General features: G+C 49.5%; 1 protein-coding gene across 3 annotated transcripts in view; it reads left to right on the forward strand.

Moving 5' to 3' along the window:
- Positions 1–3,023: 3,023 nt before the first annotated feature.
- Positions 3,024–16,314, forward strand: part of LOC116745050 (2',3'-cyclic-nucleotide 3'-phosphodiesterase) — a 36,039-nt gene continuing 22,748 nt past the window's right edge. For 2 of the 3 annotated variants that reach the window (XM_032615353.1, XM_032615354.1), the window contains exons 1-8: positions 3,024–3,241; positions 5,076–5,207; positions 5,462–5,612; positions 6,260–6,321; positions 6,805–6,970; positions 8,279–8,503; positions 8,684–8,891; positions 14,365–14,451. In XM_032615353.1, the coding sequence (XP_032471244.1) occupies positions 3,128–3,241; positions 5,076–5,207; positions 5,462–5,612; positions 6,260–6,321; positions 6,805–6,970; positions 8,279–8,503; positions 8,684–8,891; positions 14,365–14,451 (1,145 nt within the window). In that variant the 5' untranslated portion in view covers positions 3,024–3,127. The remainder of the gene's footprint in view (positions 3,242–5,075; positions 5,208–5,461; positions 5,613–6,259; positions 6,322–6,804; positions 6,971–8,278; positions 8,504–8,683; positions 8,892–14,364; positions 14,452–16,314) is intronic. The other variant, XM_032615355.1, reaches the window with a different exon arrangement.

Here is a 16,314-nt window from a genome sequence, read left to right on the forward strand (position 1 = left end):
CCCCGCTTGCCACAACTAGAGAAAGCCCTCGCACAGAAACAAAGACGCACACTGCAAAAATAAATTAATAAACTCCTACCCCCAACATCTTCTTTAAAAAAAAAAAAAGTCCTTTCCTTTTAATAGCTGAGCAGTATTCAATTACATGGATAAACTACAATTTGTTTATCCATTGACCGGTTGATGGATATGTTTCCAGTTTGGGGCTATTACAACTAAAGCTGCTATGAATGTTCCCATAGAGCTTTGATTTCTCTTGGGTAGATTTCTAGGAGTAGAATGGCTGGGTCATATGGTAAGTGTGTTGAACTTTTTTAGAAGCTGCCAAACCGTTTCCTAAAGTGGTTAAACCATTTTACATTCTCACCAGCAGTGTGTGAGAATTCTGGTTGCTTAACGACCTCATCAACACCTGGTAAAATCAGTCTTTTTCACTTTAACCATTATAGCGGGTGTGTAGTGGTGTCTACCTGTAGTTCTTTTTATTTATTAATTTATTTGTTTGTTTATTTATTTTTGGCTATGTTGGGTCTTCACTGCTGCGCACAGTCTTTCTCTAGTTGCGGTGAGCGGGCGGTGGTTTCTTTTGTTGCGGAGCACGGGCTCTAGGCGCACGGACTTCAGTAGTTGTGGCACACAGGCTCAGTAGCTGTGGTGCACGGGCTTAGTCGCCACGCAGCATGTGGGATCTTCCCGGACCAAGGCTCGAACCCGTGTCCCCTGCCTTGGCAGACGGATTCTCAACCACTGCGCCACCAGGGAAGCCCCGTACCTGTGGTTCTTAATTTGTATTTTCCTAATGACATCGAGCATCTTTTCATGTGCTAATTGACCTTCCACATATCTTCTTCAATGAAATAACTATTAAAATCTTTTGGTCATTTTTTAATTTATTTGTCTTATTATGGAGTTGTAAGAGCTCTTTACTTATTGTACTTACAAGTTCTTTGTCAGATAGATGTTTTGCAAATATTTTATCCCAGTCTGTGGCTTGCCTTTTAATTTTCTTAACAGTGTCTTTTTGAAGAGCAAAGGATTTTCATTTTGATGATATCAAATTTTTTTTTCATGTTTTTTTGCTCTATTATTTTCATCTATTTTTTTATAGTTTTATAATTCGACCTCTTATATTTAAGTTTTTTAAGTTAATTTTTGTATGTAGTATGAGGTAAGGGTCAGATTTTTGCTTATTTTGCTTTGTTTTGGCATATGGTCATCCAATTGTTCCAGCATCATTTGTCAAAAAGATTATTCTTTCCCCAGTGAGTTTCCTTAGCAACATTAATTGATCATATATGTGTGGATCTATTTATGGACTCTATTCTGTTCCATTGATTTATATATTGATCTTTATGCTAATGCCATTACTGTAGCTCTAAAGCACGTGTGTCCCCATCTCCCTCACAGGCACACAGAACTTTGAATAACAATATCACTTTGTGTAGTCATTATTTTTTTTTTGGTTTTATTTTTTAAAATTTATTTATTTAGTTAGTTATTTTTGGCTGTGTTGGGTCTTTGTTTCTGTGCGAGGGCTTTCTCTGGTTGCGGCGAGCAGGAGCCACTCTTCATCGCAGTGCGCGGACCTCTCACTGTCGCGGCCTCTCTTGTTGTGGAGCACAGGCTCCAGACGCGCAGGCTCAGTAGTTGTGGCTCACGGGCCTAGTTTATCCACGGCATATGGGATCTTCCCAGACTAGGGCTCGAACCCGTGTCCCCTGCACTGGCAGGCAGATTCTCAACCACTGCACCACCAGTGAAGCCCCGTCATTATTGTTTTATGCAACTCTCTCCCTGGTTAGACAGAACTCTTCCAGGAAAGAAATCACGTTATTTTTTTATATTGGTACTAACAGTATTCTTTTTAAAAATTAAACTTATTTTGAGATAATTACAGATTCATATGCAGTTTTAAGAAATAATACAAAGACATCCCATGTACCCTTTACCCAGTTTCCCCGAATGGTAACATTTTGAAAAACTTTAGTGCAATAACTCAACTGGAAAATAGACACAGATCTTATTCAGGTTTCGCCACCTTTACATGTACTCATTGGTGTATAGTTGTGCGTAGTTAAGGGTATCTTTTTGCTATTTAAACCTTAACAATGATTTTTGTTTGTTTGTTTTTAGCTCCCCCTATGAATACAAGGCTGAGCCCTCACAATCTCGTTGGTGTTGGAAGTTGACGTTCCAGAGTAATGTAGTAGAGACTTCCCTGGTAGCGCAATGGTTAGGAATCCGCTTGCCAATGCAGGGCACACAGGTTCAATCCCTGGTCTGGGAGGATCCCACGTGCCGTGGAGCAACTAAGCCCGCGAGCCACAACTACTGAGCCTTTGTGCCACAACTACTGAAGCCCGCGCACCAGAAGCCCCTGCTCCGCAACAAGAGAAGCCACAGAAACGAGAAGCCCACACACGGCAACTAGAGAAAGCACCCCCCCGCAGCCAAAAATAAATAAATCTTAAAAAAAAATATGTAGTAAATGCAGAGTGTTTATTGGAACCTAGAAGAACCTAGTCCACCTTTTTTGGGGGGAAGTGGTGGTATGGGGAAGGATATCAGGAAACGCCTGGAGGGGGTAAAGGCCTGCCAGGTTGTCACTAAATGTGTCACATTGAAGGTTAGTGTCCTTAGGTGCCTGGCCCAGGGTCACGCAGTGAGTGTACACAGACCTAGCACTCCGGCTCCGAAGTCCAGGGCTCTCTCCCTCTAATAGTGGTACACGTGCACATATCCTTGCCACGAATGCCTTACCCCTATTTGGAATTCTGCCCCCGACCTTCTTCCTGTTTTCCTGACTGTAAATTCTGAACGCCACGCAACGCCGAGAAGAACCGATGTAGCGTGCAACGGCCAACATTACAGAGCGCTCCCCCCTCGCAGGCGCCTTGCAGCCGCTGGCCACGAACTCCTCTCGCCCCGCTCAACGCGCGGCTGCCTGGACGCATGCGCACGCTGGCAGCGGTTGTGCCCGGGACTCAGCCTTGCGCGCGAGGGGCGGGGCCGGAAGCAAGTCTACGTCTCCCTGTTGGTAAGAGACGGAGCTTCCACAAGCCAGACAGACGTTCTCAGGCTTCTTTTCCTCCCTTTCTCTGCTTCATCGTCTCCGAATTGCGTCACCATGGCGGACCCAGAAACTGAAGGCCTGCGAAGCACCTTCCCCTCTTACATGGCGGAGGGCGAGCGGCTCTATCTGTGCGGGGAGTTCGCTAAAGCCGCCCATAGCTTCAGCAACGTGAGTCGCGCTCCGAACCTATCAGCCACCCATCACTGAGGTCCTGATGATTCCTGAACCACCCTATTGTTTCCATTATTTCACTGTTACTGATTGATGCACACCTGTCACAGATAAGCCCCTGTTTGGCCGTTTTCTACCAATTCCCACTTGCTTTCTGCCTGGTTGTTAATAACCAACCTCTGTGTTAACACTGACCTCGTCTCCTACATTTTTACTCAAATGTTTCGCGATTGGCCTCCTTCCTCAGTTTCCCATAACTGGTTGGGAGATTGGCTGGGAGGCTGCTTGCAGAAGTGAAGTCTGGCACACGGTTGCTTCTGGAAGGTGGTCAGTGAATAACATCATAAAACTCTAGTATAAATAGCTCCACTCGACCCTAAGGGATTGAGTGCTATTTTAGGATACCAGGCGTACTGTTAAGTGGCAAGCTTATGGGGGAGGTGCTGTTATTACGCCATTTTGTAGATGAGGAAACTGATATAGAAGTCGAGTAACACGTCCAAGATCACTGAACTAACGAGTGGCAGAGGAAGGATTCAAACTCAGGCACTCAGACTTCAGTGCTGAGGTGCTAACTACCATACTCTACTGTACTGTCTCCCAAATAAGCTCTCGTATGTTTTTATGACTGTTTCTTTTATAACAAATAGCCCGCTTGGTACAAATGGAGTGGTAGGATAGCCCTGTAACCAGTCCGAAGGCTCCCCCTAAAGTCAAGCTTCTCAACTGCTACCTAGAGTCTTTTGGCCCTTTGGATCACCAACCACATCCTAACACTAAAAATAATTGATCGAATGGGCCAACAGTTAAGTTCAGGGGCCCTGCCCCGCGCATTCTCCTCTTTCTGGATCCTGTTTCATCCTGGAGAAGCTCAGGTAGTGAGAAAAGAACATCTTGAGGGCCTATAGCTTTAGGTGAGAAGTGGGCTTTTCTAGGAAGAGAAAGTAGCTACTTTCTCTTCCTGGAGAAGTGTGAAGGTCTTAGACAGGGGCGGGTACAGTCTGATGCCTCAGGAAGGACAGTACACTGCAGACTATGGTAATGGTCTTAAGAGAAGGGAGGACATGGGGAGTAGAGGAAGCATTCTGCTGCCACTTTAGGGCCAAAATCACAGGTTCCATTTTCCCCGCACTTTCATCTTAATCCCCTGAAATAGTGATTCATTCTCAAATAAGCTATGTAAAAAGAGAGGGCACGTGGAATGGCTAACCAAGTTGCAGATTGTCTAAAAGCCATTTTGTTAGCCTCCAGAAGGCTTAGCCTCCGAGTAGTATTTTTTTTCTTTTCTTTTTTTTTTTTAAACATCTTTATTGGGGTAGAATTGCTTTACAATGGTGTGTTAGTTTCTGCTTTATAACAAAGTGAATCAGTTATACATATGCATATGTTCCCATATGTCTTCCCTGTTGCGTCTCCCTCCCTATCCCACCCCTCCCGAGTAGTATTTTGAATGTGTTGTGCAGCCATTACGGGTTCATGGTTGAATTTTTATGCACCAAACACCCTATGATTCTGAGTGGACTGGAGGCATCCCAGACACTAGGAGAAATTCCGAATATCCACGGGGTAGCATGTTCTCACATCTCAACCAGTGGTTTCCACAGTAGCTTGTGATTTTACCTTGTTCCAGATGAGCCAGATGCAGATAGCCTAGTTGAGTGAGCGGAGATCAGTGTGGTGCTGCTTTTAGTCTGAAAAGATCCAAAGACCTGTTTGCTGGCCTGTGGAGTCCCCTTGAAACTCTGGCAGGAGGGTTTGGGCTGCTGTGTCCATTTCGGCTTCTTACCTCGCCCTGCCTGGTGCCCGTTGACCTGAGTGGTTTCTTTCTCAGGCTCTTCACCTTCAGAACAGAGATAAGAACTGCTTGGTTGCCCGCTCCAAGTGCTTCCTCAGGATGGGAGAGCTGGAGAAATCCCTGGCAGATGCTGAGGCTTCACTCCAGGGTGACCCGACTTTCTGCAAGGTGACCGTAAGGGTGGGAGGACTCACTCTTTCTTCATCACTGACACTGGCTGCAACAGCCTCTGATTAGTACTGGTTGAAGAACCAGCCAGACTGCCTGGAGTTGATTGCCGTTTCCCTTCATAGGTTATTTGCCTGGCTCTCTGCCCCTGTATCCCAACATTTATCCTCAAGCCAGGGACCCTTCTGTTCCACCACACCTGAGTCCTAGAAGGCCTTGTCTGCCCTCCTTGATTTGACTTGCTCTCATTTCAGGGGATTTTACAAAAGGCGGAGACCCTGTACACCATGGGAGACTTTGAATTTGCCTTGGTGTTCTATCATCGAGGCTACAAGCTGAGGCCCGATCGGGAATTCAGAGTCGGAATTCAGAAAGCCCAGGAAGCCATCAACAATTCAGTGGGAAGTGAGTGACCGTGAGGCCTATGCCCTTATCCAGGAGGATCCTGGAATCCTTAGGTTTGGGGGAAGGCCCGAGGTGCACTGGGTGAGCAGCCACCACCGGAAGGGCTACAGGGAGTCCCAAGCGTGGATCTGGCCGCTCATGATTTCCTTGAGGATTAGGAACTGTCCACTGGGAAGACCAGTCCCCCGATCCGCTGTACCGAGCACTGCAGTGTCTGGTTCTCTCCAAAGCCAGATGAGAAGCACCATTTTACTCACCCCAAGACAGACGAGTAGGGTTCTTTTTGGCCTGCTGTCATAGGGTAGAATGTGGTCCTGAGCCCAGCCTTCCCCGGTCCCTGGCTTCCTCCCTTACCTCATACGCACCAAGGGCTGGCTCTGCCTATTAGCTTAGTGGGGGTGGGGGTGGGTGGAGAGCTTGCCACTGTGGGCGGCAGAATGTGGAAGTGGAGAGCACCCCTGGTGCCCAGGGCCTGCTGTGGCCTTAGGCTAGTGGGGGCTGCCTGGCTCCTAGGAGACTGTTGAACCATTTGCTTGCTAGCCAGCTTCCACCATCCTCCTGCCAAAGGCAACTATTTCCACATAAAATAGGTGATAGATTGTGCCTGGGGGCCCGGCCGACCTGAGCCCCAGCTTTTGTCCTTGCAGGTCCTTCTTCTATTAAGCTGGAGAACAAAGGGGACCTGTCCTTCTTAAGCAAGCAGGCGGAGGTAAGGGCCCTGGCTGCTCTGACATCATGTCCTTCGGAAGGCAGAGGCCACACGTGCCTGAGGAGCACAGGAAGTTCAGCTTGGTGCTCTGTGATGACCTAGAGGGGTGGGATGGGGGCAGTGCTGGGAGGGAGGCCCAAGAAGGGGGGGATATAGGTATACATAGAGCTGATTCACTTCACTGTACTGCAGAAACTAACACAACACTGTAAAGCAATTATACTCCAATAAAAAAAAACAAGTCTTAATGGCCCTCGTGCCTGGGAGTGATGAGCTCCTGGCCAGTGCGGGCAGTCATGAGATTCTGCCCCAGCTCCTGAGGGGTTTTGGGAGTGTAGCTGTTCCTGGACCAGACACACTCCATGGTTCTCAGCCCACGGAGGTCCTGGAGGGAGCGGTCTGGGATCACAGGCTCAGGGGACCTTGGCTGGGTGCTCCAGGCTCCTTTCTCAGGCTCTGTTGGGTATTGCTCCATATTCCCAGAGCGTGAAAGCCCAGCAGAAGCCTCATCCCGTGAGACAGCTGGTACACCATCCCAAGAGAGAGTCCAAGCGGAAGGGCTCGCTCAAGAGCGAGAAGACCATCCGACAGCTCCTGGGCGAGCTCTACGTGGACAAGGAGTATCTGGAGAAGCTCCTGTTGGATGAAGGTTTCAGACACTTTTTTTGCAACAGGGAATTCGGGGCGAAGGAAATCTGGGGTGGATGCTTAACGTATAAGCCAGAGGCAGAGCCTTTCAAAGGATATTTGCCGACACGTTCCTCTGGAACCATTCTCATTTTACAGATGAGGAAACCGAGGCGTAGGGAGGTTAAGTAACTCAGTGACACGGCTCTCGGATTTGAATCCAAGAAGTCCAGTTTCTGAACCAGAGCTCTTAAGTGCTATGGTACCCTGGGAGGGAACGCCGAAGATTTACCACTGCGGTCCCCAAAGGGGTATCCCCTGAGCCTTCAGTCTGTACAGAGGGCAAAGGAATCCAGCTTGGAGGTGCTAGAAGGGAAATCCTAGGACCGTGGAACCATAATGTCCTAAAACCTCATCTTCTCTAATCCCTCCTTTTATCAGAGAGGCCCCGAATGGGGAGTAACTTGTCCAAGGTGACGAGCAAACTAGTGGTGGAGTTGGCAGCAGAGCCCAGGCCTCCTAACCTCCAGTGCAGCACTCTTCCCACCACACCATGCTGGCAGGGAGAGGAAGTAGGACAGAGCCTATATCCTCATTAGACATTCATTGTATGACTGTCTCCTATAAACACGGGTGGTGGGAGTGTTGCCATTAGCTATTGAGCCTGAGCAGGGATCACCCTTGAAGCCAACGTCTTTTCTCCAGAACTGACTTCCCAAGGTCCTGTGTAGGATTCCTGGCAGGTTGCGTCTCGGGGGCAGCTTCACTGCTGGCACAACTCCTCTGTCACAGGCCTGGATGCTTCCCTCCCTGCAGAGGAGCTTCCGTGGAAGCAAGAGGTGGCCGGAACATTACCCAGGTGGCCTTGCAGCTTTGCTCCCAGCTCTGACCTCTGGTCAGGCAGGTGGGCAGAGCTCGGGCATGCCCCTCCAGGTCCCAGCTTGCACTGGCACACTTGGCACCTGGGGACTTGCTTGTCACTGGCAATCTGGACCAGGTTGTGCATTTCGACTTTGTCTTCTCTGAGGACACAGCTTGAAATAAGGGAGCCCCGAGGGCTGGGAGCTTTTCAGAAAGCTATCTACCAGCTGCTGCTTCTGCTAGCTCCTCATGTCTTGTCGTAAGGGGCCTATGCTCGAAGCCCTGTGCCATGAGAGTGCCTGAAGAAGGGGGCTCTGGCCTTGTCTGGACCCAGTTAGACCCACTCTCCCACCCATGTGCTCTTGCTTTCATTACTGTCCCCCAATTCCAGGGACAGGTCCCCACAGGGAGACCCTTAGCCAAGAGGAGGTGACTCCCCTTAGACGCCTCCCCACACCCTTGCCCACAGACCTGATCAGAGGCACCATGAAGCGCGGCCTGACCGTGGAGGACCTCATCATGACGGGCGTCAACTACCTGGACAGGCGCAGTGACTTCTGGAGACAGCAGAAGCCCATCTACGCCAGGGAGCGGGACCGGAAACTGATGCAAGAGAAGTGGCTGCGGGACCGCAAGCGCCGGCCCTCACAGACGGCCCGCTACATCCTCAAGAGCCTGGAGGACATTGACATGTGTGGGTGTTCTCAGAAGGGCGGGCCTGTGGCCAGGTGGGGACAGAGCCGCACGGCAGCCGGAGCCCCTGGCTTCGCTGGCCTGTGGATGGAATCTGGAGGGGGAAGTGGGCTCCCCTGTCATCCGGCGGGGCGGGGGGGGGGGCTGCTCCCCGCTCCATTCCGCCTCTCTTCCTTCCCAGTGCTGACCAGCGGCAGTGCTGAAAGCAGCCTTCAGAAAGCTGAGAAAGTGTTGAAGAAGGTTCTGGAATGGAACAAAGAGGAGGTGCCCAACAAGGACGAACTGGTTGGAAACTTGCACAGCTGCATAGGGAACGCCCAGATGGAGCTGGGGCAGATGGTGGCAGCCCTGCAGAGCCACAGGAAGGACCTGGAGATCGCCAAGGAATAGTGAGTGCCTGCAAGGGCTTGGAAGGCCAAGCGGCCGAGGCCTGGGGCGGGGGCTACGTCTCGGCCTTTTGCCAGGGCTGCTGGTGGCTGAGCTCCCACTTTCTGCCCTGCGTGCCTGAGGTGGATTCCCCCAGAGGGAGGAGCCACCTATCCAGGACAAGGGCACACCTAGACTGTCAGCTTTTCTTTGCCACAAAAGGAAGGTAGTGGCCCCAGATTCCAAAAAGCTCCCAGTGGTTTGGCTCTTAGGGATATTTTTATTTTTATGTCATCTCCACAAGCATTCATCAACTCCAGACATGCCAGATGTTGCTAGCATTGCGAACACAGCAGTGACCAGACACAAGGCTCATTTCCCTGCAGAGATAAAACAAAAAGTGACACAGCTAATAAATTGCAGCTGTGATAAGTGTCATAAGGAAAAAGTACAGGACCCGGTGCTACGAAAAGTGTATTCCAGGAGGACTTGACTGGGTGTTGGGGACACACTTGGCTTGTGGGAGGGCCCAGAGGTTGGCAGGAGGGAGCTTAAGGCCGAGAGGAGACTGGACCAAGCAGGTAGGGGTTGGATCAAGCAGGGCCTCGGAAACCATGGCACTGACTAAGAGCTTGGGCTTCGAAGTTGTACCTCCCAGCTGTGGGGCCTTAGGCAGGCACTTAACTAACCTCTTGCAGCCTGGGTCTCCTCTGTCAAATGGACAGAACAGTAGCCCTTACCCAATAGGGTAGCAGGGAGGGCGACATGCAGAAGTTTACATGAAGGTCTCAGAACAGCGCTGCGTGTCCGTGATGACTACTGTGTTGGTTCTCGGGAACCAACTCTTCCCGAGACTTGATGGCCCCTCTCAGGGGTACCATCACTTTCTGGGCACCCTGGTTCTAACCTCTGGAGTCATTTGTGACCTTCTCTTGCCCGGTTCTACTCGCCCCACAGTTCTGAGCCTCTCTCAGTCTCCCATCCTCCCATTTCTGTTTTAACTTTTTAAAAACTTCTTTAATTTACTTATTTTGGCCACACTGGGTCTTAGTTGCAGCATGCGGGATCTCTTATTGTGGCACACAGACTTCTTAGTTGTGGCATGCGGGATCTAGTTCCCCGACCAGGGATCAAACCCGGGCCCCCTGCATTGGGAGCACGGAGTCTTAGCCACTGGACCGCCAGGGGAGTCCCTCCCATCCTCCCACTTCCTCTCAGGTCAGCCCTCACCTCTCCCTGCCTCGAGCTGCTCCCACACGTCACCTCCAGAGACATGCTGATTTTCACCTGTCGACTGTCCTTCCGCTGCTGACACACAGGCCTTGGGCCCTCACCTCCTGCAGGTTAAAAGCAAATGCTTTCGCTTGGCACTCAGGGCGCTCTCTGAACCCACTTCTGCACAGCCCTCCAATGTCAGTCCACCCTTGTGGGCCAAACCGGATCTCCTGAACACGCCCGCCACCTGTGTTCTCCCCCTTGCTCATCCGAGTCCTAGAAGCCGTCCGTCCGTTCCCAGCTCATTTCTCACCTGCCCTCACCGTGCTGAGCAGGAATCTCGCATGTTGGCCATTCCAGGAGTAGAAAACAAGCAAACAACAACCAGCTTTGGTGACAGACCTGAATTTGATTCCTGCCTTTGGCACTTAGAAGCAGTGTGGATTTGATTCAGTTGCTGACCCTCTCAGTTTCCTCATCTTTAATGAAAACATAATAATACCAACTCATGGGGATTTTGAGGATTAAATAAGTATATACAGTACTTTGGATCCAACGTTCTCCCGTGCCCTAAAGACATAAATCTTTACTTCTTGCCTCCCTTCTGAGCTCCGGACCTGCATATGCACCAGAGTCCAAGGCATTTCCACTTGGATGTCCCACAGGAGCCCCAAAGTGGAGCCCCTCATCTTCCTGCCAAATCTCTTGCTTCAGGGCCCCCTATCCGTGAAGATGGCACTGCTGGCCACTCAGTCCCCAGGAAGGAGCCAAGGTAGCTTCCCAGACACCTCCCTCCCCTCACCACTCACGCCAGCCCGCCATGGCCCATCCACGCCTCCTCCTGCCATCAAGAGAACATTCCCCGGACTTCCCTGGTGGTGCAGTGGTTAAGGGTCTGCCTGCCAATGCAGGGGCCACGGGTTCATGCCCTGGTCCGGGAAGATCCCGCATGCTGTGGAACAACTAAGCCCGTGCGCCACAACTACTGAGCCTGCGCTCTAGAGCCTGCGAGCCACAACTACTGAGCCCACACGCTGCAACTACTGAAGCCCGTGTGCCTAGAGCCCGTGCTCCGCAACAAGAGAAGCCACGGCAATGAGAAGCCCGCGCACCACAACGAAGAGTAGCCCCCGCTCGCCGCAACTAGAGAAAGCCCGCACACAGCAATGACCCAACGCAGCCAAAATAAATAAACTAATTAATTAAAAATAAATTTAAAAAAAATTCCCTTCTCTCATTCCCTCCCACAGCTCAGTCCAGACCTTCCTCACTTCTTGCCTGTTTCCTCCGACCTGGGTTTCCTGCCGCCCAGCTGGCCCTTCTGTGCAAAACAAAGCCAGTGGTCGGGAGACAGTTCCAGCGCCCGGGTCTGCTCAGGTCAGACCGTCCTTCCTGACCTGACTTACCCTGACCTCGGTTGACCAGGTTCTCTCTGGGCCCTTGGGCACCCTGAGCCCTGGCCAGCACCTCTCGGCTCTGCTTCTGTTCAGCCTTCTCTTTTGCCAGCCCTTTCTTCATCAGCTCCCTCCTCCCCATCCTTCAAATTGTAAAGAAGTGTTTTTTTCTTGGGGAAAGCCCACCATGTGCCCGAGAGTGACTTAGCAGCCCTGCTCCGTGCTCCCTCTCCACACGCCATACGTTTCTCGCCTGCCCTGTAGACCTCGGACTTTTCTACTCCCTTTCTCTTCCCAGCATCTGCCACGTAATGGGCATGTGATGCATGTGTGCTAAGTGGCTGATTAAGCAAACAGAGGTGTTCCTTAAACAAGCTTAGTTCCTTTGCAACATCCACAAATGGGCCTCCGGTCTTTTTTTTTTTTTTTTTCCCTTGGCTGCGCTGGGTCTTGGTTGCGGCATGCATGCGGGATCTAGTTCCCCGACCAGGGATCGAACCCAGGTCCCCTGCATTGGGAGCGCTGGAGTCTTACCCGCTGGACCACCAGGGAAGTCCCCGGGCCGCCAGTCTCACCCATGAGTCTCACCTGTGTGCCCCACGGGTGTCCTCAGTGGAATCAGCCCTGCCCCCACCTCCAAAGCCCACCATCCTTCCAGGTGCAGCTCAAATCCCAACTTGTCTGAGCATCTTCTTCAGTGATTCCAGCCCTCAATTCCTTTCTCTGATTACTCTGTGGATGACTTGATGGCAGGCTTTCTCAGTCCCACTACTGTCAAAGATAACAGTACACATTATTGTTATGAACAAAGTAACATATTTCAACTTGTCTCTTCACACCGGAAAAGAGCATCCACTCTGGAAGGGGAGGCTGACATCAGAGCAGCAAACGTGGCCCAGAAGCCGAAGAGAGAGGAGCTGAGGGGGCCTCAGAGAGGAGGGAAGGAAAAGATAGGACAAGAGGGGTGGCTCCCTAGGGCAGGGGTGGAGGGCTGGGGGAACGGCAGCTCGTGTGCTGGGCAGGGGGGCCAGGACCTGTGGGGAGGGAGGAGGGAGGACCTAGCCGGAAGTAGTGAGGGCCTATGAGGGCTTTGTTTTCACACCAGTCCGCGGCCTTGTAATCGACCCAGAACTGTGTGGTGCTAAGTCTCCCCACAGCCCTCAACACCACACTCCCCTCGCTTCCCTGCGGCCGCGTTGAGATGTGTCCCCTTGGCCCCTTTTCAATGTATTTACCTACATACTTATGCACATGTACACATACATAGGATTTTTAAAACAGAAGTGACTCACTTCTGTGGTTTCTTGAAAAAGAACGTGCCTTGGAAAGGAATGTCTTATTCTTCGAATAGCTTCATAGGTATTTCAGCACCCACAGTACGCACGTAGGTAACTGCATCCCTGCGGACAGACACTGAGGCTGTTCCCTTTTGCCAGCACACACAGAGCTTCGCTGAGACTGCAGACAGATGTGGGTATGTCTGCGGGTAGACGGATGGCTTGGTCAGGTTTGCATTTAAAAGGCAGCGGGGCCACGGTGGGGAGACTAAATCAGAGCAGAGTTTCCTGGAAGACGAGGAAGTCTGCCACTGTGGGCCAGGGGCTGAGGGGCGAAGGGAAGAAGGGGAGCTTGCCTGAGAAGGGAGGGAGTCAGGGAGGGATGCTGGGGGAGGGGACTGCAGTTGGGGGAGGGCGTTCTTGGTTTATTTGTTGGGAAGGAGGTATTTTTTAACAGATCAGAATGTTCATATGGTAATATGGTAATAGTAAAGAACCAGTGTAGCGGGGAGCAATTGCCTTTTCTTTATGGAAATATCTTTTTTTTAAGGTGTAAATTTTTTTACTGAAGTATAGTTGATTTACAATGTTGTGTTAATTTCTGCTGTACAGCAAAGTGATTCAGTTATAAATATATATACATTCTTTTTCATATTATTTTCCACTTGATTTATCATAGGATATTGAATATAGTTCCCTGTGCTATACAGTAGGACATTCTATACGTAATAGTTCCATCTGTTAACCCCAAACTCCCCCTCCATCCCTTCCCCCCGCCATTTATGGAAATATATTCATCGCTTTTCTGATGACACGTGAATACTGAAAAGATTATGTGGATAAATTAAAAGTTTCCTTCGTACTCTCATTTCCCTTGGGTAATCACTGTTAATAGTTAGATTTACATCTTCTATTTCTTTTTAAAATGCCCGCTTTTTAATTTATTTACTTATTTTTTGGTGGTTTAAAACAACGCATTTATTCTCTTATAGTTCTGAGGGTTGGCTGTCTGAAGGCAGTTTCCCTGGCCATAATCAAGGTGTTGGTAGGGCCACACTCCTCCCAGAGGCTCTGGGGAGAATCAGTTTCCTTGCCTTTTCCAGCTTCTAGAGCTGCAGTTACTGCACTCCTGGGCTCGTGGCCTCTTCCTCCATCGTCAGAGCTTTGAGCACAGCTTCTGCTTCAGGCCCGCACATTCACTTTTAACACTTAATGGGGCAACGGACGTTGTATGCGCTCCCATAATCTGACTTTTTAACTTAATATATCAGGGACTTTTTTCGTACACAAAAAATTGCACTGATTGAATTCAGATTGTTTCCACTGTTTATTACTACAAACAACACTCTGTTGAGTGTCCTTGTTACGTTATATTCTGGAGGTGAATTCCTAGAAGGGAAGTTGCTGGACCAAAGGGATATCTTTGCAAGCTGTTGCCTGTTTGCCCTCCGGAAAAGTCCCGATAATGTCCGTTCCCGGCCACAGGGCTCAAGAGGGCCTGGGTACCGCAGGCTTGCCAGCCTGGGCATCGTCCCTCCAACTGGCCCGTCTTTGCCTTCTTTTCAGTTTCCGTAGTGCCTAGAATGCCTTGTCTTGCTTCTTCCCCACAGCGATCTTCCTGATGCCAAGTCCAGGGCCCTGGACAACATTGGCAGGGTTTTTGCCAGAGTTGGGAAATTCCAGGAAGCCATTGACACGTGAGTGACCCGGGACTGTCCCCTCCCTACTCTGGGGCCAGGACATCCCACCCTCCCACTGGACTCCCAGACTGGGGCAGGATGTCAGGCAAAGAGGCATCGGAAGACCCGAGTTTGGCTCCTGGCTGTGCTAAGCGACCAGGGGCAAGCCACTTCATAAACTCTGTGGCTCATCAGTTAAATTAATTAATAGAATAGAATCATTATTTTCTCCAAATTTCCCAGTGAGAAGAGTCACCGAGGACACTTGTTAGGCATATGAATTACTGGGCCTCTCCCCTGGGAATTCTCATTCTCCAGGTCTGGGTTAGAGCTCAGGAATCTGACTTTAACAAGTACTCCAGGTGACCCTTACTTTGGGCAAGTTCAGGACCAGGTGGACCATTGACTTCTGGGAGCCCTTCAGCGGTTATTCTGTCCCTCTGTGCAGTCACATGGGGTCACTGGGAATGGAGTCTGAGCTCTCCAGAGGGCTTAACTGCTGGACTTTTCATGTCCAGCCCTGGGGCTGGTGACCTGCTCCAGTGGGGTGACTCAGCCCCAGGGAGACTCGGGAGCGGGCTTGACCGCACAGAGAGAAGTTGTCCTTCAGGCCTTCGTGGCTTGACTGGAATAGACTCGATCACCAGAGCCTTCTGTTCCACGTCATATGGTTTCCCAAATGGCCCCTGGTGTCTAGCTGCCAAAAGACAGAGGCCTGTGAGTGTTTACCTACCTACTTGTATCTTTCTTACATTAAAATACATATATTTCTTTTTAAATAAAAATTTAATACATGTCAATCCCAATCTCCCAATTCATCACCCCCCCACCCCTGCCGCTTTCCCCCCTTGGTGTCCATACGTTTGTTCTCTACATCTGTGACTCAATTTCTGCCCTGCAAACTAGTTCATCTGTACCATTTTTCTAGGTTCCACATATATGCATTAATATACGATATTTGTTTTTCTCTTTCTGACTTACTTCTCTCTGTATGACAGTCTCTAGATCCACCCATGTCTCTACAAATGACCCAATTTCGTTCCTTTTTATGGCTGAGTAATATTCCATTGTATATATGTACCACATCTTCTTTATCCATTCATCTGTCAGTGGGCATTTAGGTTGCTTCCATGACCTGGCTATTGAAAATAGTGCAGCAATGAATGTTGGGGTGCATGTGTCTTTTTGAATTATGGTTTTCTCTGGGTATATGCCCAGTAGTGGGATTGCTGGGTCATGTGGTAGTTCTATTTTTAGATTTTTAAGGAACCTCCGTACTGTTCTCCATAGTGGCTGTATCAATTTACATTCCCACCAACAGTGCAAGGGGGTTCCCTTTTCTCCACACCCTCTCCAGCATTTGTTGTTTGTACATTTTCTGATGATGCCCATTCTAACTGGTGTGAGGTGATACCTCATTGTAGTTTTGATTTGCATTTCTCTAATAATTAGTGATGTTGAGCAGCTTCTCATGTGCTTCTTGGCCATCTGTATGTCTTCTTTGGAGAAATGTCTATTTAGGTCTTCTGCCCATTTTTGGATTGGGTTGTTTGTTTTTTTAATATTGAGCTGCATGAGCTGTTTAAATATTTTAGAGATTAATCCTTTGTCCGTTGATTTGTTTGCAAATATTTTCTCCCATTTTGAGGGTTGTCTTTTCGTCTTGTTTATGGTTTCCTTTGCTGTGCAAAAGCTTTTAAGTTTCATTAGGTCCCATTTGTTTATTTTTGTTTTTATTTCCATTACTCCAGGAGGTGGATCAAAAAAGATCTTGCTGTGATTTATGTCAAAGAGTGTTCTTCCTGTGTTTTCCTCTAAGAGTTTTATAGTGTCCAGTCTTACATTTAGGTCTCTAATCCATTTTGAGTTTATTTTTGTGTA

This window comes from Phocoena sinus, chromosome 20 (assembly GCF_008692025.1).
Source record: "Phocoena sinus isolate mPhoSin1 chromosome 20, mPhoSin1.pri, whole genome shotgun sequence".
Taxonomy (NCBI): domain Eukaryota; kingdom Metazoa; phylum Chordata; class Mammalia; order Artiodactyla; family Phocoenidae; genus Phocoena; species Phocoena sinus.